The sequence below is a fragment of the Mirounga leonina genome, unplaced genomic scaffold (genome assembly GCF_011800145.1).
Source record: "Mirounga leonina isolate KUSES-001 unplaced genomic scaffold, KU_Mleo_1.0 Mir_176, whole genome shotgun sequence".
Taxonomy (NCBI): Eukaryota; Metazoa; Chordata; class Mammalia; order Carnivora; family Phocidae; genus Mirounga; species Mirounga leonina.
In genome coordinates, this window is record NW_023270454.1 from 114,721 (window position 1) to 142,546 (window position 27,826).

The following is a 27,826-nucleotide window of genomic DNA, read 5'->3' on the forward strand; positions in this document are numbered from 1 at the left end:
TTTCTTTCTTTCTTTCTTTCTTTCTTTCTTTCTTTCTTTCTTTCTTTCTTTCTTTCTTTCTTCTTTCTTTTGTTGTTTCCTTTCTTTTATTCTTGGAAGAGGGGAGGGGATGGATATCCCCAATGCAAAAAACTAAAATCCTTAAAATGTGTCTGGATTATTTAACACCATACTTTTATTATTGAAGCAATTCTTTCCATACTCCACAGTTCCTTCACCCCCAGAGCAAAGAAAGTATCACTGGTTCCTTTATTCAAACCTGGTGGAGGAAGGAGAGTAGCAAATTGGCTAAGTATAATATATATTTATACTTTATCTTTTTCAAAATATAACATCCAACTTTACCAATGGAGAATTATACTCTGAATTTAACCTTCTTTTGAACTGCCACTTGGAATTTCTTCAACATAGCTTTGCTAGGTAATGAATAAAAGAAGTCTGCAAGGTCAGCATCTCCACTTATCAACTGTCCAGTAGGACAGCTCTAGCCTCAGGCACCAGATCCCAGAGCTATGATCTCAACCTCATCCTCACCCTCACTGTCACATCACCATCTCTGACAGATGCAGCTTGTGCATATGTGCATATGGTAAGTGACACTGGAAAAGTTTTTCACAGCAATTTTTGGTTAGCATTTTGATTTTGCTTTTTCTTATTAAAAGTCAATAGATTTTAAAGTACTTATTATATTTAAGAGTTTATATTTGTAAATTTTATTTTCATTAGCCATGCTTTTTTCTACATTAAATATAATTTTTGTGGTAAAGACCAGATCTACTTCAGTACTGATGTTCTTTTAGAGCCCACTTAGACATTCCATCATATTTTAATTTAGAAAAAAAAAAGCCACAAAAAAAATGCCCTAAATTATGCATGCGCAACAAACATCTGCTTCTCAGCCTTTTCCAATTTGTAATTACAGCAAGATTAAAATATAACCATCAAATATTTTTCCCCCTTGGGATCGCCAAAGGAAGAAACTTTGTGATTTGTGGTTACTGTTATTTATTCTTGAGTTTCATCTTCCCTCAACTGTACAATGGGAATATTATTAAGTCCAGGGCGTTTTTTGTTTTTGTTTTTGTAATGTTTAAATGCAGAAACGGATGAGAAGTGCTCAGTGTATGCAAATAGCAGTCCCTCAATCTAAATAATAGATGATAGGTAGATAGAACTTCACTACAGTTCTGGAGTTTCTGGTCCTTTCTGTAGGTAAACCCATTTAACTTTTTATTTACATCATTTTAAACTTATATCAGGAGCAAGTGTCCTGCTGTAAGAGTGCTGGGTTGTTAAACTTTTATAAAACAATTTAGCTTCTAATCTGAAGATTTTTAAGCCTGTTACAAAGGAAATGCCAATTATGAAAAAAGTCAAGCATCATGTCATCGGTAATCAAATAACTTTGCTGAAGTTTGGACGAGGCACTTCACCGAGGCACTTCGCTAACGCACAGGCAGTCCAGACCTGGAGATCAACAGCCTCCGCAGTACAACGCAGGCATCTCCGAGAACAGCCAATCAGGAGAGCGCATTGCCGCCACACCCACCTGTTCACTGCTTGTTCTGGCGATCGGAGCCAAATTGTCTCCTTTTTTTGCCAGGCTGAGTTGCTAGGAGTTAATTCTTCCTGGAAATCTCTGCCACTCCGATGGACATGCAGCATAACAGCACAGGCCATTCCAAAGCTGGGTTCGTGTTAAAAAAAAAAAAAAATTATTCTAACCCTTTATTTCTTTGGTTTTGTTATCTGTTAACCTGGGAAATCATTTTAAACATACATTATAAGACTCAGACTTCCCTTTAGCAGTTACATAAAATCTTGTAGTTCTCTGAAAGACACAGAAGTGCAGATTGGGTTGTTTATCTTAGCAAACAATATTTATGTGGGAAAATAGACCCCATGAGTATTCTATATAAGATAGTAGGCATTTTTGCACTTTTGTTTGTATGTCATTTATATCTTGAGCACATACCATGCAACTGTATTCATTTTGTGTCATTTTTTTTTTTAATTAGAATTTACTATATAGTTTTTGGAGGGCTACCACATCATAGTTATTCATCTTCTGCACAGTCTATTCTGAAGTTCCTGTGAGGGGTTTAATTCTTTGCAGGTTTCAGAATTCCTCTACATGCTTTGTCATATAGAATGAATGTGCACAATATATTGTTGAATAATTGCCAAGACAATATATTGTGTTGTGGCATTTAATGCATCAAATTAACAATAGAATTCTATTTTACAGAATAACAAATTTAGAATTACTGGGGTATTATTAGATGTATTTCATTTATAAGAAAAACTTAACATGTGAGCCCAGTTTAAATTCTGTGGCCTTTCATCTTTCTCACACACAAATGTGGATGGGGGTAGAATGAATGGAAGGAAGCATTCAGGATATTCAGAGAAATAATTCAATATAGACAGTGAACTGAAGGTTTTGATTTATGAGTCTGTTTCTCATGTAAAGTGTGGAGTATAAAGATAATTGTTTTTCTTGGCTAATGCAAATTATTTACATTTAGAAAGATATTTGAAAGTATTCTGAACATTTTGGCAAAAAATACAATTTCCAATGAGACTTCATTATTATTTTAGTTGCATACCTCAAGACAACATTTTTAATAGGTTTATTAAGATATAATTTACATACCATAAATTTCACCCATTTAAAGTGTACAAGTCAATGTTTTACCACAATGTAATTTTAAAACATTTTTTATCACCATTCCCCCAAAACTTCTCCATTGTTCCGCAGCCCCTATTCCCCAGCTCCAGGCAACCACTAATCTACTTTCTGTCTCAAAATGTGCCTATTTGTGGATTTTTATATAAATAGAATCATACAATATGTATTTTTTGTGACAGGCTTCTTTCACTTAGCATAACAAATCTAGTTTTATATTATTTGACCTCAATAATCTGTCTCTGATGATAAAATGTTATCCCTGGATTCCTTTATGAGTTTGAGGAGTGGGTATAATTTTCGTGAGAGAAAACTTAGAAACTAGTTAGGGCAGGAGGGCTTTTCTCCACCACATAGGCTAATCCGTTTTGCCAATGTTAATATACCAGATTGTGCAAGCATAAGATGCAGAACAATGTGTGTCCATGGATCCCTAAATTGACATTGTACAGAATTTTGGGAAAAACAAAAAGATAAACAACAACCACAAACATTGCAAGTTACAAACAGAAGCCATCAAAAGAGAAGTATAGTTTAAGTATTGATCAAATGTAGTTTAACAGCTTAACTTCCCCTCCTTGGAAAACTGGTGATTGAGAGTATTTAACATAAATGCATATAAATTTGTGTTTGGCGCTTGTACAGGGGGCCCTTGCAAGACAGAGTCCTTAAGAAAAGCAGAGGAACCTTACAGAGAAAGCAAATTTTCCCTTCTGCCCTTTTCCCCTCTTCTCGCGGGCAAGGTTTATCCTCTTTACAGTTTGCGCAAATACTTGGAAGTGAATTTAGGGCCCTCCCCCCAACTTATGATTTTATAGCCAATAGGTGATGAGGTTTATTTGCATATTTCCAGTCACATAAGCAGCTGTGGAGTGGAAACAGTGTCAGACTCGATTCTTCCTCCTCCTCCTCAGAGGGAACCTGCCACTTGTAGCTGCCCTGCCCTCCCTTTTAAAGGGCAACTTGCCCCACGCCGGACCTCAGCTCCAGCCTGCTCCCACCTCGGGCTCGGCTGGTCCATCACCCTGTCCGCGCTTCTGCCAGTGCCCTGTAGCTCCTACAGAGAGACGCGCCCCGAGATGGAGAGCAAAGCACTGTTCCTGGTGGCCCTTGGCATGTGGCTCCAGAGTCTGACCGCCACCCGCGGAGGGGTGGCCGCCGCCGATAGTAAGTTTTGCCCGTAGACTCCCCTCCACCTGCAGACTCCACTTTGGCCACTTCCACACGTTATGAGGATGGGAAAGAGGGAGTCGAAAGGGGTTGCAGATGCGTACCGGAGACCCTCCTAGACTGAGCGCCGGTCCCGAGAAGAGTCAACAGGCTGGGATCCGGGAGGGGTAGGGAGGGAATTCTCCCTCAGATTTTCCTGGAGTCGTTCCCGCGTTGTCCCTTCCAATCTGGCGGAGGCAGTGTTTCCGGGTCCGTAGACTCAGGGAGGAAGAGTAGGGGGTAGCTCGAGGGGCGGGACGAGAGAGGTCGGAGGAAGGGCTTGAATGGCGGTGATCGGCAGTAACTGCCTCGCACGAGGACCCTGGAATGAAAGGCACGCAGGTCAAGGTGACCCTGGCGCGGCCGCCACCGCGGCTCGGCCCCCGCCTACGGGAGCGCCGGGAGAGAGTGGCCCCTTCTCTTAGAGAAGTCGACCCGAGGGGGTGGGGACGGGGGGAGGAGGCGTTGTCCGTATCTCAGAAGCACTGGACACTCGCTCTCGGCGTCGACACGGTGGTGGGGGACTGGACGCGTGGCGCCGAGTCCCGCGGACGCAGCGTCCTGCACGCGTTCGGGAGCCCGGGAAGCTCTTCGGCTTCCATTCTTGCACGCGCCGCTTTTCTTAGCACCCAGAAAACCTAGCGAAGGGCTGCCCTCCTGAAAACATGGCGCAGCGACCTGCAGTCTGTGGCCGCCGGCTTGGGTGTTACGAGGTTTGCATTTGGCTACCCTTAAAGTCCTCGGAGCCGAGTCCCGCTCTGACGCCCAGCTTCGAGAAGCATCCACAAGCACGTGGGGCTTCCGGGAGCCGCAGTGTGAACCCCAGCCACCGCCCTGGCGCCACCGGCTCCTCAGGGTTAAGGCATTACAGGAGAGATGCGAATTTCTTTATTGCGGGGAGGGCAAAAGACCAGCCTGAGACCTGCCCACTATAGAGGCAGTCCTAGTACCTCGAACCCTGCTTGGTTCACCGAACATACAAGAGCAACCAAAAGGCAACTGAAGCAAGTCGTAAGCGCAGGCAACATTTTCTTCTCCCTTCGTGGTGAAATTGCAGTTAGGGCAGTGTGGCTTGGATGTGCTTACAGGCAGCATGGTTCAAGTTATAGTCGAGTTTGTCCATGACTTTGATTGCAGCTGAAAGTTTATTTCAGCAGTGGGTTGTAAAAGAACATTTTTGGTAGATTTATTTTAAAAATGTAGATTTCATCAGATCTGATTGGATTAAAAAAGAAAAACAGTATCTGGAGGTGCAATTAAAAAGTCTTAAGTATCTTATATAGTGGCATGTTCTCCACCATAGTGTTTAACCCCGTCCAAGAAGATGGTAGGAACAAATTCCATATTATTGCAGACAATACACCATGGTGTGAAGTTACTTTTACCATAAAAAACACACAAATATTTGTTTTCCACAGTTTGTTTTTGCTGGCTTTTTATTTATTTTGAGAGACGGGGAGAGCGCGAGAGCGCACAAGGTGGGGAGGGGGGAGAGGCAGAGGGAGAGGGAGAAGCAGACTCCCCGCTGAGCGGGGAAGCCCTACATGGGACTGGATCCCAGGACCCTGGGATCATGACCTGAGTGAAGGCAGAGGCTTAACCGATGGAGCCACTCAGGAGCCCCTGTTTTTGCTGGCTTCTTAGAAGTTCACGACCCTAAATTCCTGGTCTAGTTTGTGTCACCTCTCTGGGTTTAGATTCCTCAACTGAAAAATGAGGAGTTCAGGCCACACTCAAAATTATCTTAGTCTCCTCTAATTCATACTCTTTGATTTAAATGGACGCTTTGTGATTGATGAATTAAATTGGATTTTAAGCAACGTGTGCTTTAGCTAGCTGTAAATCTATCAATGGAGGAATCTTTTTTTTTTAATAATTTTGAAATTTTTGTTTTTGTTTTTTAAGAGAGAGAGAGCGCGCCTGAGCACGAGGGGGGAGGGGCGGGATGGGGGCGGGGCGGAGAGAGAATCCTAAGCCCGCTCCATACCCAGCGCCTAGTAGATGCTGGGCTCCATCTCCAAAGCCTGAGACCTTGACCTGAGCTGAAATCAAAAGTCAGATGCATAAGGGACTTAGCCACCCAGGTGCCCCAAGGGAGGAATCATTTTTTTTTTTATTTATTTTTTTAAAGATTTTATTTATTTATTTGAGAGAGAGAGAAAGCATGAGGTGGGGAGGGTCAGAGGGAGAAGCAGACTCCTCGCTGAGCAAGGAGCCTGATGCGGGACTCGATCCCGGGACTCCAGGATCATGACCTGAGCCAAAGGCAGTCGCTTAACCAACTGAGCCACCCAGGCGCCCAGGGAGGAATCATTTTTAAGTAGACATGAAATTAATCCCTACTATCCTTCCCTCCTACTCTCATTCTACCACTCCCTCCCTTTCTATTATGCTTCTCCCATCACGGCAAATTTTCACCCCTTTTCTCCTCCAGATGAATTCTTCTAGGAATGTAACAATTTCAGAGGCAAAAGATATGAGTGTGAGAGAATGGTAAACAGCACCTCTCTGGGCTCTGACTTATTCTGGAATTTTTTTTTTTCTAAGAAGAATGTGAGGATATGAGGCACTCACTGCCCCCAGGCTCTTTGTTGAAGCCCCCTCAGTCCCTGCAGGGCCTCATTAGGAAACTTGAAGAGCTAGACAAGGAGCATATGGATCAGTACTCAGGAGCTGCAATTCTATTTGACCTGCCATAGTGAATTTCCAGGCTAACATCTAAGTTAAATGTGATGGGTGATAACAGCAAAATAGCTGATACCACTTGCAAATGGAGCAGAGCTCAGCACTGGAGTGATTGATTAATAGTAATATTGAAAATTGCGTGTCAGACACAGGGGTAGAGTTACAATGGAAAATTTTCACTTTCTTTCAGGTAGTGTAGTGTATTTTTAGCTTAACCTTTCTTCTTTGCTTTGTTCAGGAGGAGAAACTGAGCTATATACTTTACTGCTTCTATTTTATGAACATTTTTTTTCTATAAAAATGAAAAGCAAATCTGTTAAATAAGTCAAGAGCATTGTCTACTACGGAATATCTGAAAATACCAATCACTTTAGTCATATAGGATATTGATTTTTTTTCCCCTGATCAAACTTTTTTTGTTCTCACCCAGTCAGTTTGGTTTTTGGTATTCTGTAGAAGCTGCCTGAATCAGTAAGGATGACCATCAGTTTCAGAGAGAAGGGAAATTATTGATGAAGTCCTTTAAGTATGTGTGTGGTGGGGTAGAAACTTCTACGAGAATTGCATTATAATTGAGCTCTTGTACCTCATGTCTTCATATGCACACTAATCCTATTCATCTGATAATTGTGAGCTGACTTTAGAATATCTTTCCTGGGATGCTCAATGTTCCTTCTTTTCTAGGAACAATAATGTATCCCCTATAAATTTACCTTTGAAGTGCTTTGATCTCTCAACCTAATTTCATCTCTGTGAGTTATTATCCACATTAAGTAAATTCCTTGTCTTTTTTTATATGCTTAGAATTTTAGCTATTTAATAACTTAGAAATAAAGATTACATAGGCAAGAAATGCATTAACTTGTATCTTACCCCAAATGTTACATTAGTGCTGAATAAGGACATATCTGATGGGAACCAGTTGGTGTGGTGATGCTGATATGATAAGTTGAATTCAGGATGGAAGCTCTTATGAAGGAATACACCTTAGGCAGCCTCCCTTCCACTAATTTAAAGTAGCTTTAATTTCTAAGGGGACCTGATAAAAAAGATCCTTATCCCCTTAAAAAAGATAAGCACAGAGTCTTTAATACCATTTTCATGTATGGAAAACAATAATTCTCTTAGTAACAATGGAATCAAATCAGTTCATCTGCCAGCCAAGAGCAATCCCAGTGTATACGGGGACAGCTAAACATATTGACTGACACACATCAGTTGTGTGAGAAAGTGAGGCTTGGGAAGTACATTCATCTTTAGGATGCTGAGACACTCTTATACCAGTAGTGTGAAAATTTCTATCAGAATACCAAAGAGAAGGAAAGGCTGACTGTAATCACTAATAACATTTATTATTTCATATATAGAATTGACATAGAATTGAAAACATCTAGTAGCATACAGAGTGGTGCTGTCTTCCTGTCAAATGCTTCATCATGCTTTCTGTAACTTAAAATGAAAAAGAATCTCCCTGAGAAGTGAAATAAAAATCTCCAAATACAAATTTGTTTGAGAATGTATGAATTTTCTATTTTTTTTTATTTAGAAGCTATACACAATAGGAAATGTTAGTTGTGGAAAATTGGACCTCTCACTGGGCTATGCAGATAATCTGTACAGGAGCTATGATTTTTTTTTTTTTTTTTTTTTTTTTTTTTTTTTTAGAGAGGGAGCCTGCAAGGCCTGAGAGGGGAGGGGTGGAGAGAGGGAGAGAATCTTAAGCAGGTTCCACCCCCAGTGCGGAGCCATCTCGGAGCTCGATCTCACCACCCTGAGATCATTACCTGAGCCGAAATCAAGAGTTGGATGCTCAACTGATTGAGCTATCCAGGCACCCCAGAATCTATGAACTTAATAGACTTTTTTTTTATGGAAATATACAAAGCTAGCCTTAATAATGTCAGAGAATATTCTTAGTCACTTCAGAACCACCAGCAACACCAGGGCTACCGTATTGCATAATTCTAGGGAAAAAAAGACCAAAGTGAGTGGCATCCTCTGGAGTCATGCAAGGCAATAGTCTTAAATATCAGTTTAACAAATAGGTGGTGGGTGAGATCTGTCTGCCAGGTCATTTGGATGATTTCTACTTCAAAAAAATTGGTAATCAAACATGGTAAAATATGAATATTGAGGGATGAATTATTTGATGTGGAGAGATATGGGATAGGTGAAGCTAATTTAGTTTTAAATTTTCTAAAGTACTTTGTAACAATAAAAAAACTTCTTGGGCATTGAGAGCAGAATCAGATTAAAAATTTACAATATTTTTTTCTACTATCAGGTAAATAATAAGGCCACCAGAGTACTTCCTGGTTAGAAAGGAAAAGGAAGACCTACATCCTAAATAAGATGGAAGGCAGAGTGTATTTTTAATAAGTCAATGGCTTTCAAGTGCACTTTTACTATATAAAAATAAAAAAAAAAACTTAAATATCAATAGTTTATCACAGGCTATCATTTGAGTAAATTATTTTAGAATGTTCAGGTGCTAGAAATTGTGTGTGTGTGTGTGTGTGATCAACTTTTCACCTATAATGAATTACTTAGCAAGTAACCACAATATTACTTAAGGAGTTTTAGAAAATAATTAAAAAGGAAAATGTTGACCAGTACTCAGCTAATTACATGATAAGCCTGATTTGAATCCCTGTACATTCACTATACTGTATCATTCTTATTTTCACTTTTTGGCCTGGCTTTTGCAATGTTACTTGAAATTACAGATTTTTAGCATTTGAATTGTGAAAAGAGTTAGTTTAAATTAAGAAATTAGAAGGACCAGTTATTTATCTTCTGAGTTTTAAATAGAGAAACCTAAAAGCTACAAATTATTACCTTATACTAAATAGTTTTTAATTTTTTTACTTGGGTTAAGAAATTAATTTCCCCTGGGGCACCTGGGTGGCTCAGTTGGTTAAGTGACTACCTTCGGCTCAGGTCATGATCCTGGAGTCCCTGGATCGAGTCCCGCATCGGGCTCCCTGCTCGGCAGGGAGCCTGCTTCTGCCTCTGACCCTCCCCCCTCTCATGTGCTCTCTCTCTCTCATTCTCTCTGTCTCAAATAAATAAATAAAATCTTTAAAAAAAAAGAAATTAATTTCCCCTAATATAACTTCCCTTTGACTTGCTCACTTTAAGAATTTGACTTTATTTGAAATACAATTTACTTCAAGCATTCACTGTAGTATTAAATGAAGACTTATAAAAATTTAGATTTATTATCAAGAGAGTCAAAAGGTTGGCTGAAGTTTTATTTCTCTCCTTATTCACTTTGGGATTGACTATGAAGTCAAAGTGGATTTTTTCCCAAATCTGCTTTGCTATAGTTTTTTAAGCTTTGACTTTGTGTGAAAGACTGCAAAGACAAGTAATATTGGAAAAGAAATATTTGGGGAAAGAACTAACCAGTTCAAGGGCACCTGGATGGCTCAGTTGATTAAGCTTCTGCCTTTGGCTCAGGTCATGATCCCAGGGTTCTGGGATCAAGCCCCATGTCTGGCTCCCTGCTCAGCGGGGAGCCTACTTCTCCCTCTCTCTCTGCTGCTCCCCCTGCTTATGCTCTCTCACTCTCTCTGTCAAATAAATAAATAAAAATCTTGAAAAAAAAAAGAACCAGTTCACACATAGCACAGGCATTTCTTTTCTTTTTAAAGATTTTATTTATTTATTTGAGAGAGAGAATGAGAGAGAGCACATGAGAGGGGGGAGGGTCGGAGGGAGAAGCAGACTCCCTGCAGAGCAGGGAGCCCGATGCGGGACTCGATCCAGGGACTCCAGGATCATGACCTGAGCCGAAGGCAGTCGCTCAACCAACTGAGCCACCCAGGTGCCCATAGCACAGGCATTTCTGAATGATTTTTAAAAACATTTTTAACTGATGTACCTTGCTATGGGGGTGGGAACAATTTTATACAAAAATTTACTTAGACTTCCAACTTTCTTATTGCTAACATTTTAAAAAATTATGCTAGTGAAAAGGAAACAACCTTTCCTCAAGCCTATTATATAATATTGTGGGAAAACATTCCTTTGATGTAATCAGGGATTGAAAGAGGGTGAAATAATATATGAAATAAGTGGAACTTTACAATGCAAGAGCCATGAGCCAGTGTTCTTTGGGAGACTGAGTTTTGAATTATAACCGAGAGACCTGGATTCTGGTCTCTGTCAACTTTGATCACCAATGGAGGATTAGTCATTCTCTTGCAATCTACAAATATTTAAAAAAATAGAAACAAAAATAGCACTGTTGGTAGCTGCTTATAAACCTAAAACATACCATTCCAGCAAATAAAACAACCCTCCAATTAGCCACCTATCCAATTTTTCCTTTTCAGGAATTACGGGAGGAAGAGATTTTATAGATATTGAAAGTAAATTTGCTCTAAGGACCCCTGAAGACACAGCTGAGGATACTTGCCACCTCATTCCTGGAGTAACAGAATCTGTGGCTAACTGCCACTTCAACCACAGCAGCAAAACCTTTGTGGTGATCCATGGCTGGACGGTAAGATAGTCTCTTTGGGAAGGAACAAATTGGGGTCGACCAGGCATCCTGCCTGACTGGCTTGCTCCCATTGTTGGGAAGCCTGTGATGAGTCTCCCTATCCTGTACATCTGCTTGTTTTCCAATGGCTTTACTTTGAACTTGAGTACAGGCAATTCTGGCTTGGGGTGGGGATTGTGGAATCTAAAATCACGTGTTCATGAGTACTTCCCCCAGGTAGTGCCATCTTCCATTTTACCATGGTGCCTAGTTGATACCCTCAAACCAGCCATTCTTGTGAGGTGAGAAAATAAGGCTTTGCTCAACTACAGAGCAGAATGTAGGTTATCATTTTAGGAAACCAGTGGAAACCTGGCATGATCCTGATTCATGCAGCACAATGTCCTTTCCTAAGGGAGAAGCTGTCAGAGAGAGGAGAGGGTTGGAGTGGAGTGAGGAGATATTGATTCTGGTTCTGGCTTTGCCATTCTCCAGCTCTGTGATGTGATTGATGCTACTTCTCATCTCCAGGCCTCAGTTGACTGATGTGTAAGACAAAGAGGTTAGACTCTACTTCCCAAATTCTCCAGTTGTAAACTTTAGGGAACTTTCCTAGAGATGAAAGAGGGGTAGCCAGGGAAGTGTCATGCAAAATGATTAGAAAAGGTGAAAACTGTGGTTACATTTACTTTTACTTTTAAAGAATACGAATAGGTGATGAGGATTAAAGAGTGCACTTGTTGTGATAAGCACCAGATGTTGTATGGAAGTGTTGAATCACTAAATTTTACATGTGAAACTGTGTGTTAACTAACCGAAAGTTAAATAAAAACGTTTAAAAAAGAAAAAAAATACAAAAATAAAGAATATGATTAAAGTAGTTGCTTCTAAATATGCCAGTCACTTTCCATGGTGCAGTTCTTAGCTAATTCAGTTGGTTGTTAATATTTTCAAACCCTAGTGAGCAGATTTCATTTTGTTATGTAAAAAGGACTTCTATAAAGTGGGAGGTTAGAGAGAAATAGTCCTGCCATTATGTCAGAGCTTGTGAATAAAGTAATAGATACTAAATAAATTCTAACAAGATGAATTAGAGAATGATTGACAGACTTCTCGTCTCGATTTCTTTTTCTGTGTAACTTAAGTGCCTTTCTTATTAACAGTCCTGGACAATTGCTATAACTTTTACAGAGGTGAAGGCAACTACTAACAGAATTTACGTGGATGTTTATTTTTAAAAAATCTATTTACTAGAATTAACATAATAAATTACATATCTTATGATAAAAATACATATTCAAATTCTTAACAGATGTTTTTACATTTTAAGAGATTTAAATAAGAAGAAGCAATCATTGGTAGTTTTAGAGACATTTTGGTTGTATATAGAACTTCAAATACTTTTCAAAAAAGTATAGTAAGCTTAATAAACATTTTTTATGATAGAATAAGTTGAATATCTCAGACATCTCAATCTTATCCCTAAGAGAACTTGATACTTTAAGAATTTTGCAAAAGCATAGTTCCTTCTCATGCAAAGATGACATGACAAACCCAGTATCAGCAGATAGTGCCAATTTCTATCATTGGTCCTCCTGCCCACTAAGCCCACCATATTCTTCACATTGTGTGTCCTGACATTTTGAGAGCCCGAGCTCAGAGGCTAGGCCACTGGCTGTGGAACTGAATTTCAACATAAAGAGCTGGTTGGTCTATGCAGTAACCAATCCAGCCATACTGGGTAACTGATCTCAGCTTATCTCAGTGGAATGCCTGGCTGGTTCAGTTGGACCACCTGGAATGAGTGGCCAGAAGGGCTTCAGTTCAGCTGTGTGTCTGGGAATCAAAGATTTTAAAAATTTGTGCTGATTTTAGGAACCTCAGAAAAAAACCCTAGTAAATAATACCTTTTTAGAGTTAAAGAAGGTGAGTACTTGGATTTTCCACTCCTTTATTTTTTAGGGCTACTTATAGCAGTATTTTAAGTTGAATTAAAAAAGAAAGGATTGGAATAGTTTTTAGGCAGTTAATAAAAGTATCAGTCACTGTAGGAGTAAGTTGGGTTACTTACTCTTTGACAGATTGCCTAACTTGGAAACATTGATAGTGCAGAAAAACTTGTAATAGGGGTTTAGAGCAAACAAGATTTTTTGCCTTATCTGAGGTAAACTCTTTAACAACTCAAGGTCATAGGACAAAGAGAAATGTAGAAGTTCTGCAGCTTTGCCATGGAAAATTCAAAAGAATGCTTAGCGTGTAGTATGCATAGAGCACATTCCAGAAGGCAGTTGAGACACAGCTGTCCTGGAGCTTTGCCACCTGGTTAGGTTTCATAGACCAAAGTGTTAAGTACAGAGTTCTCATTGTAGTAGGAGGTCCTCATGCCTGGCTAAAAGGAGTGGGTAACATTGCATTCTGAAGAATTGACATCATCCTCTCTTGAAAGGCAGTTGCAAAGTGTGGCAAACCCCAACATCTATGAGAGGAGAAGGGGAGACAGGACCAATTCATCGGGGTTTTGGGCTAGGTAGGTGTTCTGACTTGTTCCCTCAATGACCCAGGCTGCACTTAGACTTTTTAAAGCAGCCTCTTGCTGACACAGGTTCAAAGAAGATTTAAATGAGTTTCTGATGGACTAACATCACCTTTATACCTTTTCTTTTTTTCTCTTCATACTTGAAATGGCAATAGCTTTAGAGCTGGTATTAAATTACTGCAAGTAGATTGGGAGTCAGAATGGTTACAAGAAGACATTTATGAGGTGGCAGGTAACTTCAAGATCATCTGAACCCAACCCCTTTGTTTTATAGGTGGCTTAAAAGGTTAAAACAGTGCCTACATTCATAGAAGTAATTATTGGAAGAGCTGGGACTGAAACCAAAATCTCCCGAGTTTCAGGCTTGCTTTTTCCTACCACAGAGTACAGCAATGAGGTGAAAAATTGTACAGTTGTTAGTGTCAGGAGTGAAGTGAGATCTCATGTTTTGATAGTTTTAGTCTAGAAAATAAACTAAATAAAATGGAAGCATAAATCTGAAAGAATCCACTATATAAGATCAAAGTTCCAAATGAAGTCCCTTGGTTTAAGAATTCATGACTCCTATTTTTGTTACCGGAATTAATCTAAGAAGAATATAGGTTTTATAGGTCTCCCCTGAAAAGCTACTTTAAACATGTATTTCAGAACCTTCTTCGTTGAGTACATATTTAAGTAACCTTTACTGTGGCTACAACATGATTTTCTCTCAGGTCATGATAGGGGTGGGGAGATTTGGGAATTTGAATCAGGTTACTGCTCTGTTCAAGTTCATGGCAAGATGGTGCACAGTTTTATAGTCTGCAGTTTTTAAGTGTGTTTCCATTATTTTAAAGTCTGCATCTTTGCAAAGGTGTCCAATGTCCTCTCTGAAAACTTAAATTAAAATTTTACATAAATAGAGTTAACCCGAGAACTCTTACAGTTCTTTTGACTTTGAATTTGGGAGCCTTTTTAAAATAAGAAGCAAAGACTTAGATTTGGAAGTCTCCTTATCTCCAAACAGGGCCAATCTAATAATTGGTAATTGTGGCTGGTAAGCCTCATTAATTTCCACTCTGATAATTAAGAATTTGAGAGAATTATAAAAAAATCTAAGCTGAAGCTGATCATTTGCTTATGTATTAACAAAGAGATTGCTAAATGAATTTACCTTCTGTTAGGATTAGTATGTTTGAAACTATTTTTTTCATTAGCACTTCAAATGTTTTATATAAATGACTCTCTATAAGAAGAAAAAAGTGCATTCACATCCTCCAAAATAATACGGTTGGGGCACCTGGGTGGCTCAGTTGGTTAAGCGACTGCCTTCGGCTCAGGTCATGATCCCGGAGTCCCGGGATCGAGTCCCGCATCCGGCTCCCTGCTCGGCAGGGAGTCTGCTTCTCCCTCTGACCCTCCCCACTCTCATGTGCTTTCTCTCTCTCTCTCTCTCTCTCAAATAAATAAATAAAATCTTTAAAATAAATAAATAGATAATACGGTTGGGAAAAATTTATTAGCCTAATTGGAAGTAATTAAATTTATTTTGAAATAGTATATAATTCTGCTGCAGAATTTTAACTTATTCAGATTGATCTTTTATATAAATTATTGGTTTTACAAAATTTATAAAACAAGTTTTTAAAAATTGGTGGTGTAAACCTAATCTGCCATTCCTCAGCTCAACACATTCCTTCTTTGGCATACTCAAATTTTCCTCAGGAGAAGCAGGCACAAGTCTCTGAATATTCTTTTGCATGGTTTGATTTTTTCTGAGCCAATGGGCTTCCTTTCAGGTTTGTTTGTTTTCTTTCCATTTAATGTAGGTGTATTAGGCTGACATATCTATAACAAGTTGCAGGTGGGTATTTTAGGAAAGCTTGTATCATCCTCTTCAGGTGACAGGAATGTATGAGAGTTGGGTGCCAAAACTTGTGGCTGCCCTGTACAAGAGGGAACCGGACTCCAATGTCATTGTGGTGGACTGGCTGTCACGGGCCCAGCAGCATTATCCAGTGTCTGCCGGGTACACCAAGCTGGTGGGAAAAGATGTGGCCAAGTTCATCAACTGGATGGCGGTAAGACTGGGGGAAGAAGGCTTATATGTCCAAAACTGATCCCTTCGCTAGTGCTGAACAAAAGGCTGGTCTTTGTTCCTTTTCACATAAATATAAATATTTTCTGGGGCAATTCAAATCTTCAGAATAAGCACAGGCATTTTTTTTTTAGCCAGAAAGCAGCATTATGATAAGAATGATAAAACTGTAAAGTCAAAGGCATAATCCTGCCCTGCCCTATCCTTTGATATTCTCATAGTGAATAGATCTGGTGAGACCAAGAACTAAGTAGGGCGAGCAGACAAAAGCTTGTTATTTCAGGGCAGAGGGAAGATGTCATGTTCAGCCAAATCCTTCTCTACCACTTGGCTGGCACATGGAAATGTTATCCTGTCTTTGACCCATTAGAATACCAATCTTTTTCATGAAAAGATTAATAATACCCATTCCTTAGTGTAGATTAAAGATCCAGATTTTTATTGAGGGTTAGGGGACTGATAGATTTGAGCTAGGAAGAAAATGGCAGGCAAGGTCTGTAGACTGTGAGGTGGCTATGGGTCAGGAGTTCTGATTTAGCTTCCACTTTTATCTACTTTATTCTCTGATGTCATCCTCTGAAAATTACCTTTGAAAATATCTTGGGGTTGGCTGAAAGAAAGTTAATACTCTGACAGGGCCAAATTATTTAAGCCAGATACTTGGAGGTAGAAAAATAATCTGTTTATTGGACTGACCATTAAAAGATAAAAGTTCTTTTCTTGACTCTTTTGCTCATCAGCAAAGTGAACCTGGGCAAATCAGATCGCCTGCCTGGGCCTCAGGCTTCTCATCTGTTGAATAAAAAGACTGGATCATATGTGTATGTGGTTCATTCTCCCTGTAATACTTTCTGGTTTTAAGTTATTTTTCTGGCTAACCTTAAAGAATAAAGTGATGTAGGGTATTTAGAGTAGGGAATAATGGGTTAAGGTTAAATATATATTTAATATATGTGTGTGTATTTACATATAGTTTATCCACATATAGATGCACACATATATACATATATCTACATATAAATATATAGCTACACATGTGCATGTACATGCATACATATGTTTTCAGATATATGGAAATTCAGATTTCCATACACTTCAGTTTCAGATAGATGGGAAAACTTTCTAATTAAATATGTTTTTAAAGAAAGAGAAAAATCTCAACACTAGAGTGTTTGATCTAGAGCACAAAATTAAAATAAGTAGAGTTAATTTTCAGCAATGCCTGCATTTCAAAAACAATACTTATATTCACTTTTTTTCCTTTTAGCTTTGATCTTTTGTACAGAACTGTAAGAAGCCCTTTTTCTTTTTCTCTTCCAAAGGAGGAATTTCACTATCCTCTGGACAATGTCCATCTCTTGGGATACAGTCTTGGAGCCCATGCTGCTGGCATTGCAGGAAGTCTGACCAATAAGAAGGTCAATAGAATTACTGGTAAGAAAGCAGTGCCAGGAATCTTATCACAGAAGAGTTGAGATGCCTGTCATTCTGAAAGAGAATCAGAATGTTTGTCAAATACCCATATGTGTGTGGTGTTCCTCTGTGTTCGCCCAGCCATTTGATTATGTCATGGGAGGGCTTTTTTTTCCCTGGAGTAGGATAGAATACAGGCCCTTGCTCTCCAGGGCTTACCACCTACTGTCAGAAGAGAAATAGAGCAGCGTTAAGCACAGAGAGCCAAATGGAGTCTCTGGGAAGCTCATTCCCCTCCTCCCTGTGCTCTGTGCTTTGGTGGTATATTGCATGTATGTCGCCTCTCACATCAGTGCTGGGAAAAATGAAAAAGGACCAACACCAGAGGCTAGTTGTAAAAAGGAAGACAGTCAACCAGGGCAAAGGCAATGGATGATTTGGCATGCCTAGAGAAAAAGAAAGAACCCACCATTGTTTAAAGGCCTTCTCACCAGGTTCAAAAATAATTTACAAAAGGAGATCTACTTGTCCTGAATGAAAATTGCTATTTAATGGCTAGTTCAAGAAACTCAGATACCTTTCAGAGGAGCTAGGCCTACTTTTAATACTCTCAGTAATTTCAGAATTCAATCACTACTGGAACTAGAGGGTATTATGCTAAGCAAAATAAGTCCATTGGAGAAAGACAATTATCATATGATCTCACTGATACGTGGAATTTGAGAAACAAGGCAGAGGATCATAGGGGAAGGGAGGGAAAAATGAAACAAGACGAAACCAGATAGGGAGACAAAACATAAGAGACTCTTAATCTCAGGAAACAAACTGGAGTTTGCTGGAGTGGAGGAGGGTGGGAGGGAAGGGGCGGCTGGGTGATGGACACTGGGGAGGATATGTGCTATGGTGAGCGCTGTGAATTGTGTAAGACTGTTGAATCACAGACCTGTACCTCTGAAACAAATAATACATTAGATGTTAATTAAAAAAAAAAAAAAAGAATCCAATCACTACAGAATAAGCTAATAAGAACCTATGTGGCTGCCAGTTACATTCAAATGATGAACAATTGAATGCTAAGGTGACACTAATGGAGGCCAGAATGAATGGGAATTTAAAAATCTGTGAGGCCTTTATTTTTTTTGCATTAAGGCCTAGATCCAGCTGGACCTAACTTTGAATATGCAGAAGCTCCAAGTCGCCTTTCTCCCGATGATGCAGATTTTGTAGACGTCTTACACACATTCACCAGAGGGTCGCCTGGCCGAAGTATTGGAATCCAGAAACCAGTAGGACATGTTGACATTTATCCTAATGGAGGCACTTTTCAACCAGGATGTAACATTGGGGAAGCTATCCGTGTGATTGCAGAGAGAGGCCTTGGAGGTAAATATGATTTAGAAGTTAATTAAATGTAATTTTCACTCTTAATTTTTATTGATCCTGTCTCCTACCCATTCCCCACAAGTATGTAGTTTTAATATACACATTTAGCCAAGAAATGTTTCTGAAGAAGCTATCATATTCAGCACAATCACCATTACAGCCTTAGTACTTCCTTTGGTCAGACAGACAGACATTTTTTCTTTTATGTATTATATTGTAGACTACACTGAGTACTGAGCTTCCAGAAATAAAAGAAGAGAAAGGTGAGACCTACACAAGAAAACTCCACTGCATTTGATAATAACAGCGTAAAGTGATATCGGGCCACATGTTGTTATACTTTGAATATGGTTGTGAAACCATAAGAGTTATTGTTAATTAGTCCAAATTTCTTTTGTCAGCCTTTTAAAGAGATGTACAAATTAGAAACAAATCAGGGGCACCTGGGGAGCTCAGTCTGTTAAGCGTCTGACTCTTGGTTTCGGCTCAGGTCGTGATCTCATGGGTCATGAAATCCAGCCCTGAGTGGTACTCTGCCCTCAGTGGGGAGTCTGCCAGAAGATTCTTTCACTCTGCCCCTCCCCTCACTTATGCACATGCATTCTCTCTCTTCTTCTCTCTCTAAAATAAATAAATAAATCTTAAAAGAAAAAATAAATCACCATTCTCTAATAATGAATATTCCAAAATTTAAAGAAGAAAATATAATTTAATATTATCTTAATGTTTACTTCAGTAATCTTGTTTGTGTTAAATTTATAATTTGTTTTAAGCGATCTTTTCATCCTTTGTGAGCAATGGAACCTACCTGTAGTCAATATGCTCAGGTCTTTTGTACACATGTTATAGAAATTATAGCTTAATGTTACTATTTTCAATAGTTATAAAATCTTATGGTAAGAGATACACTTTTATTACATTGCTAATTATTTCTGCGATTAATTTGAAGTAAAAATTATTAGTAGTGAGACAACCTCCAATTATACATAGTATCTATGATGAAATACTATTCACTTAACAATTCTGCCTTTTATGATGTTGTTTCTAGTAACATGTAGAAATATTTTATGTTTTCAATATAAGAGAAGGATATGATAAACTGGGGGAAATCAACTTCTACCTTGAATGTCTCTTACTGTATTTTCATAAACATACAAATATATGACAGCAGAAAAGGCAAAAGTTCTCTGAAAATTTGTAGTTTTGACACTCAGGAAGAGATGAAAAACTGCCACCAAAAATACTTCCTTAAATAGGGCTTACACTCAGTCAGTCATAGGACTAGATCCTTAGGTAATTTTGTTCTGACACCACACCTAAACTAGTTTAGCCATACACGATGAAACACTCATTGTGGACACTCATGGAGTTGAATTTTCTTTGTGCCTCTTTTTCCCCAGATGTGGACCAGCTAGTAAAGTGTTCCCATGAGCGTTCCATTCATCTCTTTATTGACTCTCTGCTGAATGAAGAAAATCCAAGTAAGGCCTACCGGTGCAACTCAAAGGAAGCCTTTGAAAAAGGGCTCTGCCTGAGTTGCAGAAAGAACCGTTGCAACAACTTGGGCTATGAGATCAATAAGGTCAGAGCCAAAAGAAGCAGCAAAATGTACCTGAAGACGCGCTCTCAGATGCCGTACAAAGGTAGGCTGGAGAATGTTGTGAATAAGGAAAATCAATTTGATTTTTATCATGCTCATTGCATCACAGGTACTGAGTCTGTCCTTCACCAACAGAGGTAGCGGAATGATGTTACTAGACCCTGAACCCTCACTTCCCACTGCCAGTAAGGCCCAGTGCACAGCCTGCACTACCCTATGCAGCAGCCTTGTTTGCCACCCTCCTCTGTAGCTGTGACCCCTAGCATGCGCCAGCCCATTAGTACCAGGCTCATTAGCACCAGCTAATTTGAATCCATCCATCTATCCAGGGTCAGCAAGCAAACTATGGCTCCTGGGCCAAATTTGGCCCACCACCTGCTTCTGTAAAGAAAGTGTTATTAGAATACAGCCACACACGTTCATTTTTTTGTTGACTACGAGTGCCTTTGCACTACTGCAGCAGAGTTAAGTAGTTGGGACAGAGACTGTATGGCCCACGAAGCCTAAATTATTTGCTATCTCGCCCTTCATACAAAAAAGTTGGCCAACTCCTAAAGTTTGCTTTAAGTGAAGGCAAAAATTACCTGTATTTTAACATTCAACTATTCCTGGGAGGGAAGAATATACCAAACCTCAAGATATTTCCATTTTGTCATGAATTTGTACCTAGTTGAATTTCAAACTTGTTTAGAGCAAAATTTACAAGGACTGAAGGGAAACAAGAGAGGAGATACCAAGGAAATCTGGCAAGAGGAACTAAGACCAGAAAAGCTAACTTATGTGGAGTCCACATGGAAGTCCGAGGGAAGGGATGATATTGAAGTATAGTTTTCCAAGGTAAAATGTATCTGATGGAGGCAACTATCTGTCAGGTGGTTTGTTAGAACCTCTATAGTGGTGTGTTTGGTGGCCCAAAGGTTTGGAGCAACAATGATTCAAGGAAACCTTTTAAGCAATGAGTTAGTTTCCCTGACTCTTCAGAATGAGAAAGTGGGTGCGAGGTATAGAGGAGACTGGAATCTTCTGAAGACTCATCCCCAGGCGTCCTGCTCAGTGCTATGCAGTGTTCCATCACTATTCTTGGGGGTACCTCGGCAGTCTCAACTTCCCCTGCTCTGGTCTGTGGTGATGCCTGCAAGGGCTCCATTCAACCCCAAACTCTGTTTCTCTTCACCTCTAGTAGCTGTGTGTTAAGCCTGCTGCTTTTCCTATCTCCTTAACCTCCCCCGTCCCACCTACTCAGGGTGATGGGGAGAGCAGGGAGGAAATGTAGAAGTTCAAGTATCTGCTTCCAGAGGTTCTCCCTAATACAGAACACATTAGGAACTAGCAGTCTTTATGGCCTCACTGACGATGATTCAGTGAATAAGTTTGATTGTAAGCTTGCTACAATACCTGCTCTGTGCTAGATGGTGGGGGGATAAAGAGGATAAACGTGATCTTCTGACATGAGGGAATTTACACATAGGTAGGGAGTCAGATGTACCCATAAAACGTGAAGAAACAGTTACATACAGTGTCCCATTAACAAATGCCAAATATGTTCCATATAGATATTCGGGGACAAGATGGCCAAGAAAGGGTAGAGTTCTTGGAGAAAGAATCATGGGTATTTTGGCTTCTTGATTTGATCTCCCTTGTGCCCCATCAAAGATGACTACTTTCCAGGACTGCTTAACAATTCATACACACCTGGATTCCTCCTATCCACTACAACCACACTTTCCTGAAAGGGAGTGGAATTCAAGGTCTGAATTTTCTAGTAACAAACACTGTGCAGATATGAAGAAATCCTTCACACTGATAGTCATGTGTGAACACTTCCTATTTAATGGTTCAGAATTCTGTGGTTCTGAATTACCTGTTTATTTGGGGGCGGTGGTGTTTCCATAAAAACTGATCAGCATTTGTTCCAATTTTCTCTCTACAGTCTTCCATTACCAAGTAAAGATACATTTTTCTGGGACTGAGAGTGATACACAGACCAACCAGGCCTTCGAGATCTCTCTGTATGGCACTGTGGCCGAGAGTGAGAACATCCCTTTTACTCTGTGAGTAGCCACATGACATTTCCTCCAGCACGTGGGCTTATCACCGGCACTGCTACCTGCTCTAACCATTGGTCCTTAGAGCAGAAGAAGAGTAGGACACTTGGAAAATAAATAGTCATCATATTTTTTAAAAAAAAGCTTTATGGCAAAAGATACTCATTACATTAGTACATATAATAGCATGGATTAGAAACAAAATAAGTACCCAACATTGAGGCAATGGTTAAATGAATTGTGGTTTAAAGTCAATAAAATCAATCTAGTTTCTAAAAACTATAATTATAGAAAACCAGGTAAAACATGGCAAAAAATGGAAAGTAAAATATGAAGTAAACAAAGAAAGAATAGAGAATTTTAGGTATCCTATGACTTTAACAAAGTAAACATGTTCACATAGCAATATAGATTGAAAGGGGATATATGAAGATGAATATAAATGCCTCTGAATGATTGATTTATGGATTTTTTTCTTAAGAATTGTATTAAATAGTTCATACTGTTTGTGTAAAAGTTAAAATAGATTAAAAGGGTGTAAATATCTTTTAAAATACCCTAAATGACATTGATCTTCATCTTGAGTATTTTGCTGGACATTTTTTGCGTTTTTAAAAATATCTCCCAAACAATAAAGCTATTTATGTCTCGGGAGGAAGAAGAATGAAAAAAAAAAAGACCAAAAAACAAAAAACTTGTTTCCACAACTAACCAAATACGCTGATTTTTTTCTTCAGGCCTGAAGTTTCTGCAAATAAGACCTACTCCTTTCTGATTTACACGGAGGTGGATATTGGGGAACTGCTAATGTTGAAACTCAAATGGAAGAGTGATTCATACTTCAGCTGGTCAGACTGGTGGAGCAGCTCTGGCTTCGCTCTTGAGAAGATCAGAGTAAAAGCAGGAGAGACCCAAAAAAAGTAATTAAATGTATTTTTCTCCATTTACGTTAGACTCACTGTGTCCTTACCTAGGGATCGTGGAGCCTTCAACATTCAGGTGGAACTTTAGTAAGCTTTTTCTTTAAAACTATATCAACTAGATAATTACACCTATAATTTTGGGGAGGAGTATTCTTTTATTATCGTACCAGGGAAGTAATAGTATTTCTGAATTTCATGGAAAGAAAATATAAGCCCTGAATTGATCACAATTATTGAGTGAGAGCTGAGATTTTAAGTTGAGGATCTCAGCTTCTCATTTAGCACTGTTTCTTGCAAGCACGAAACAGTTATGGAAAGAATCTCAGAGATGTTATTTTGACACTCAAAGATTAAAATCAACCTCTTCAAGAAGAAAGATTCCAAGGTAATCTCATCCTGTCTCCCCACCCCCACCTCACGTATATCTATAAATTAATTGCATAGAGAGCCCCATAGGATTTAAAACTTTTTTACTAAATGTATAGGTATTTTGCAAACTATAGTGTGCCATTATTGTTAATAAAAATGACTCTTTAAATTAGGACTGATAAATTTTTTCTCTCTGGTCATTTTCTTTGATAACAAACAAAAGAAACAACAACAACAACAACAAACAAACAAAAAACAGGTTGTGGATGGAGAGGCTATGCAGAGTATTTGTTTCTCTAACAGGGCAGTTGAAGAATGGTTTGTGAATTCCCTAATGCAGATACAAGGAAGTGGTAAAGTTGATCTTGTATCACCTCGTGGTGAAAGCTTTGTGATTTTGAGGCTGCTCCAAGCTGTCTATATCCTGCCTAGACTGATTAACTCTATTGTTGAACAGTGGGTTAGGCCCTCAAATAACTGTCTGGTTCAGATGTGTTGCTGACCAGAATGGCCTGACTTTAAACAGTTATTGGAAATATCAAAATAATTAATCATAATGATCAGGTAGGATTTAAACAGCCCTGACCAAACCATATATTTTCGGTTGTTTCTCTTTTCCCATATGACATGTTCACAACCATTTTCTTCTACAGGGTAATCTTCTGTTCCAGGGAGAAAGTGTCTCATCTGCAGAAAGGAAAGGCATCTGTGGTATTTGTGAAATGCCATGACAAGTCTCTGAATAAAAAGTCTGGCTGGTGAGCATCATGGGCTAAAGATCCTCAGGTATCCTGAGCTTGCACTCAGGGACACTGCTTCATACATTGCTCTTCGTCCCATAACTAAAGACTTGCACTGGTTCTTGTGGCTAGAATCTTCAGGTGGTCTTTCTTAGCCCTTCCATGTACGCATTGGCCTGGCCCATTTGTTTTTGGCAGTACTTCCTCTTTTTTCTTTCTCTTTCTGTTCTTTTATTTTCCTTTTGCACTACCACAGAATCGTTACTGGCTGCTTTTTTCTGTACTGCATCCCTGCTACCTTTACAGAGCCTGTGTGCAGAGCATACAACACAATAGTCATCATTGTGACTGTGGGCCTAGCCCCTCCAGGGGAGCAAAACATCAGCTGCAGCACATAGGACTTCTTGGTGCTCCAAGTGGCAGCAGACTCCAGGACAGAGAGCCAAAAAGGGGCAGCCACCAAGCATCCATCTCAAAATCCCCAACGATGGGGAGCTAATGGAGTTAGAATTTAGGAGGTGGTTTTCTTTTCCATCTGAAAACAATCCCCTGGCTCTTTCCTACTGACCTTTAAGACTAATCCATATGGCAGCTGTCAGCTAAATCTTTCCAGAGTGTCAATACTAAGTGGAGATTAAGCATGTGACCTTCTCCATGCCCTCCTGGATTCTCACATTATCTCACTTTCATTTGTCTACTCATTTCCCTGCCGGATACCAAGTACTAATGGGTTACAAGTATAAGAGGGAAAAGCTTAGATCACGTCATACAAGCCAGGGAAACAAGAAACAATGGGAAAGGTTGGTCACAACATCATCCAGAAATAGAAAAAACAATTACTTCTGGTTTGTCTTCTCTCAGTTACATTGATAGACAAAAGTACAGAATAAGAATTGCCTAATCAGAAAAGCATATTAAAGACCCTATGTGGAATTTCTATTATTACTTTAAATTTCTATTTTATGTTATAATTTATCCATGGATAATTATGGATTATGGATAAATCAGGAAAAATAGGCAAAACAAAATCACTGTGACTCTATCCCCCTGGAATAACTCCCAATTAACATTTAAATTTATATTCTTTCAGACCTTTTCAATGCATATATAATTTTTATATTTTTTCATTTTTTACAAAAATTGAATTATGACATACACTTTGAACAATAAGATGAAGCCACTTGATTAAAAACATTAATGTAAGAGTACTCAAGATAAACTTAAAATGGAAAATAGTTGATGGTACTGAGCCGGGCAGAATAACTGAATTTTTATCTAAGTGGACTGTTCTACTTAGAGGTTCATTGCTTTGTTTTCCCTCATCACAAATCTGAGACAATTTCACATTTGCTTTAACTTTTAGAAGCAACTCCTCTGTGAAGTTTTATACATGCATTTATGTCACATACAAACACACACAAACACTTGTGCATATACATTCTCCCCAAATCATCCATAACTTTGACTATATGTGAATGTAGAAACAAAACCTGAAAAATTAGGAAATACCTCCAGCTGTTTTAAAAGTATTTCTGGTCATATTACTTATATAAGTCACAATCATTTATCTGAGAAAGTCTATTGATATATTCCTTGTCTGATTACAGGATTACTGAGACCACAGATATTTAGGTGGTTTTTCTTTATACATCTGAACTTTATCTAGGAATTATGATTCAGACTAATAACTACTTCTGCAGTTTCTCTCTTCTGTCACTAAATTAATCAAAATTCTCTGTCTCTTATCTTCTGATATAACTCTTTAGAAGACTCCTATCACAAGAAAAGAAAGAACCAGGCATTTCATTTGACAAGTTTTAGAATTAAGAAATCTTCTTAAATCATATCATCTTTGAAATCATTTGATTCAGTCCTCTGAAAATGATAGTCCTTATTGGGACATGGCTAAGTAGATCTTAGAGTGTCTTTCTTTCCCACAAGCCTGCCGTTATCTACATCTGATCCATTATCCTCATGTGCCCTGGGTATATACTCACAACCTTTGTTCTGAACTTCCAGTTGGATAACCTTTTCATCATGAAGGTGGGAGGGGGTGGGTTGTAAAACACTAAGCAAATAATAAATTGTCCTTCCTCTGCTTTTTCTCAGAACCTTGGGCAAATCTACAGAAGGAAGAGCAGCACATGAATTCTATGAAGAATGAAATAACTTTTACAAAAGATGCCCAGTGCTTTGGGTGTTTCAAAGAGAAATTTCCTGAGTATTAATCCCTAATTAATAATTAATTAGTTATTTTAGGATACAGTCTTAAATACCCAAAAAAGTGGCTAATTCAGTTTGAGGAATATAGTGGCCAAATAGCACATCTTCCAACATTAAAAGATCGCAGATTTGAAAATCACTGTTTTGTCCTTCGAGAAAGAAGTAAGAACCATTTTGGCTCATGGTAACATAATACACCTTCTTTATCTAGTGAGTTAAACCATAGCCTAAAATTAAGTAGAATCTCATTTTTTAATCAGAAGTCTGCATTTTCTGAACTGATACCTTCTCAGTGTTTTCTCCAAGTCTGAATATAGAAAATGATTTTTTTTTTTGGTGACATGAGTTGGACCCATTTACTTACTAGTCAAAACACCTGACTTTTTTGGAATGGTTTTTCTCTTGCCATTGGGTTCTGTGTTGCCCAGGAATTAACCAGGGACTAGTGACTCGGAGAGAGGAATAGAAAATGAAATTGATAAATCACTGAAACTTTAAACTCTCCCTGCAGCTGGTTGCATCATTGCTAAGTTACAAATTAAAAGAGATATAAAATTTAGACCAATTCAGTCTTAATAGGCTTACAGTTTATCGTTTAATCTCTACCTGCCGTTTGTCTCAAGATTATATTTTAACAGTGCTTTCTAGGTTGGTGTTTTAAATGAGCCTGTTATTGTCAACTGACACATAATTTTAACTATGGGGAAAGAAAATGATACCACAATTTTGTTAATCAGATTTCTGAAGTTATATTCATCAATTTGAGGTCATTTAATATCTGATAGGCACTGTTCAATTTTAGGTTTATCTCAGTCATGCTTCAATCATACTTTGAGCATGTCTCTTTTCTGGTTTTAGTAAGAAAATATGTACTCAAGGTCAAATTTTACATCACGCAAACTTCTATAAATTTTAGACAAGGGCCATTGTTACTAAGTTAGGAGGTGAAAAATTATATATCCGTGAACAGTGCTTAACACCACTGTGGGCAATTAAAAGAATCCTCAATTGCCATAGCCACATGAAATGCCATGAGAGGTGTTATTTTTAACAACGAGTCAAGAGTGAGTGAACAGTAATTTATAAACTAGATATCATATTTTCAGAATGATCTTCTATATGTTAATATAAATTGATAAAGAAGTAAAATGTCTCAAAGACTATTGCTGGGAATCCAAACTATGAACATGTGTGGGTATCTGAACATATGACTCACATACGAAGCCCCTCATGTACATTTATTATTCAGCATAGCTTGGAAAGTAAACAATCAAGAGATATAGTATTAGGATGTATTGAAGTAGAAATTATTCCAGAGGTGCCAGAACTTAAGCCCTTCATTTGAGAAATATGGTTATACCTATACAAAGTAGGATGAATGCTGTGATTGATATCAGCCAACTTGGAATGAATTTTCTCTAAAAATAAAATATTGTGAGATTTGT

At 38.7% G+C, this 27,826-nt stretch overlaps 1 protein-coding gene across 1 annotated transcript; it reads left to right on the forward strand.

The window, feature by feature from the left end:
* The first annotated feature begins 3,565 nt into the window (after positions 1 to 3,565).
* LPL (lipoprotein lipase) lies at positions 3,566 to 27,826 on the forward strand. Its single transcript, XM_035022491.1, has 10 exons — positions 3,566 to 3,856; positions 10,924 to 11,093; positions 15,489 to 15,668; positions 17,008 to 17,119; positions 18,248 to 18,481; positions 19,882 to 20,124; positions 22,012 to 22,132; positions 22,864 to 23,046; positions 24,072 to 24,176; positions 26,268 to 27,826. Coding segments are annotated over exons 1-10 (1,437 nt in total). The 5' UTR covers positions 3,566 to 3,768; the 3' UTR covers positions 26,269 to 27,826.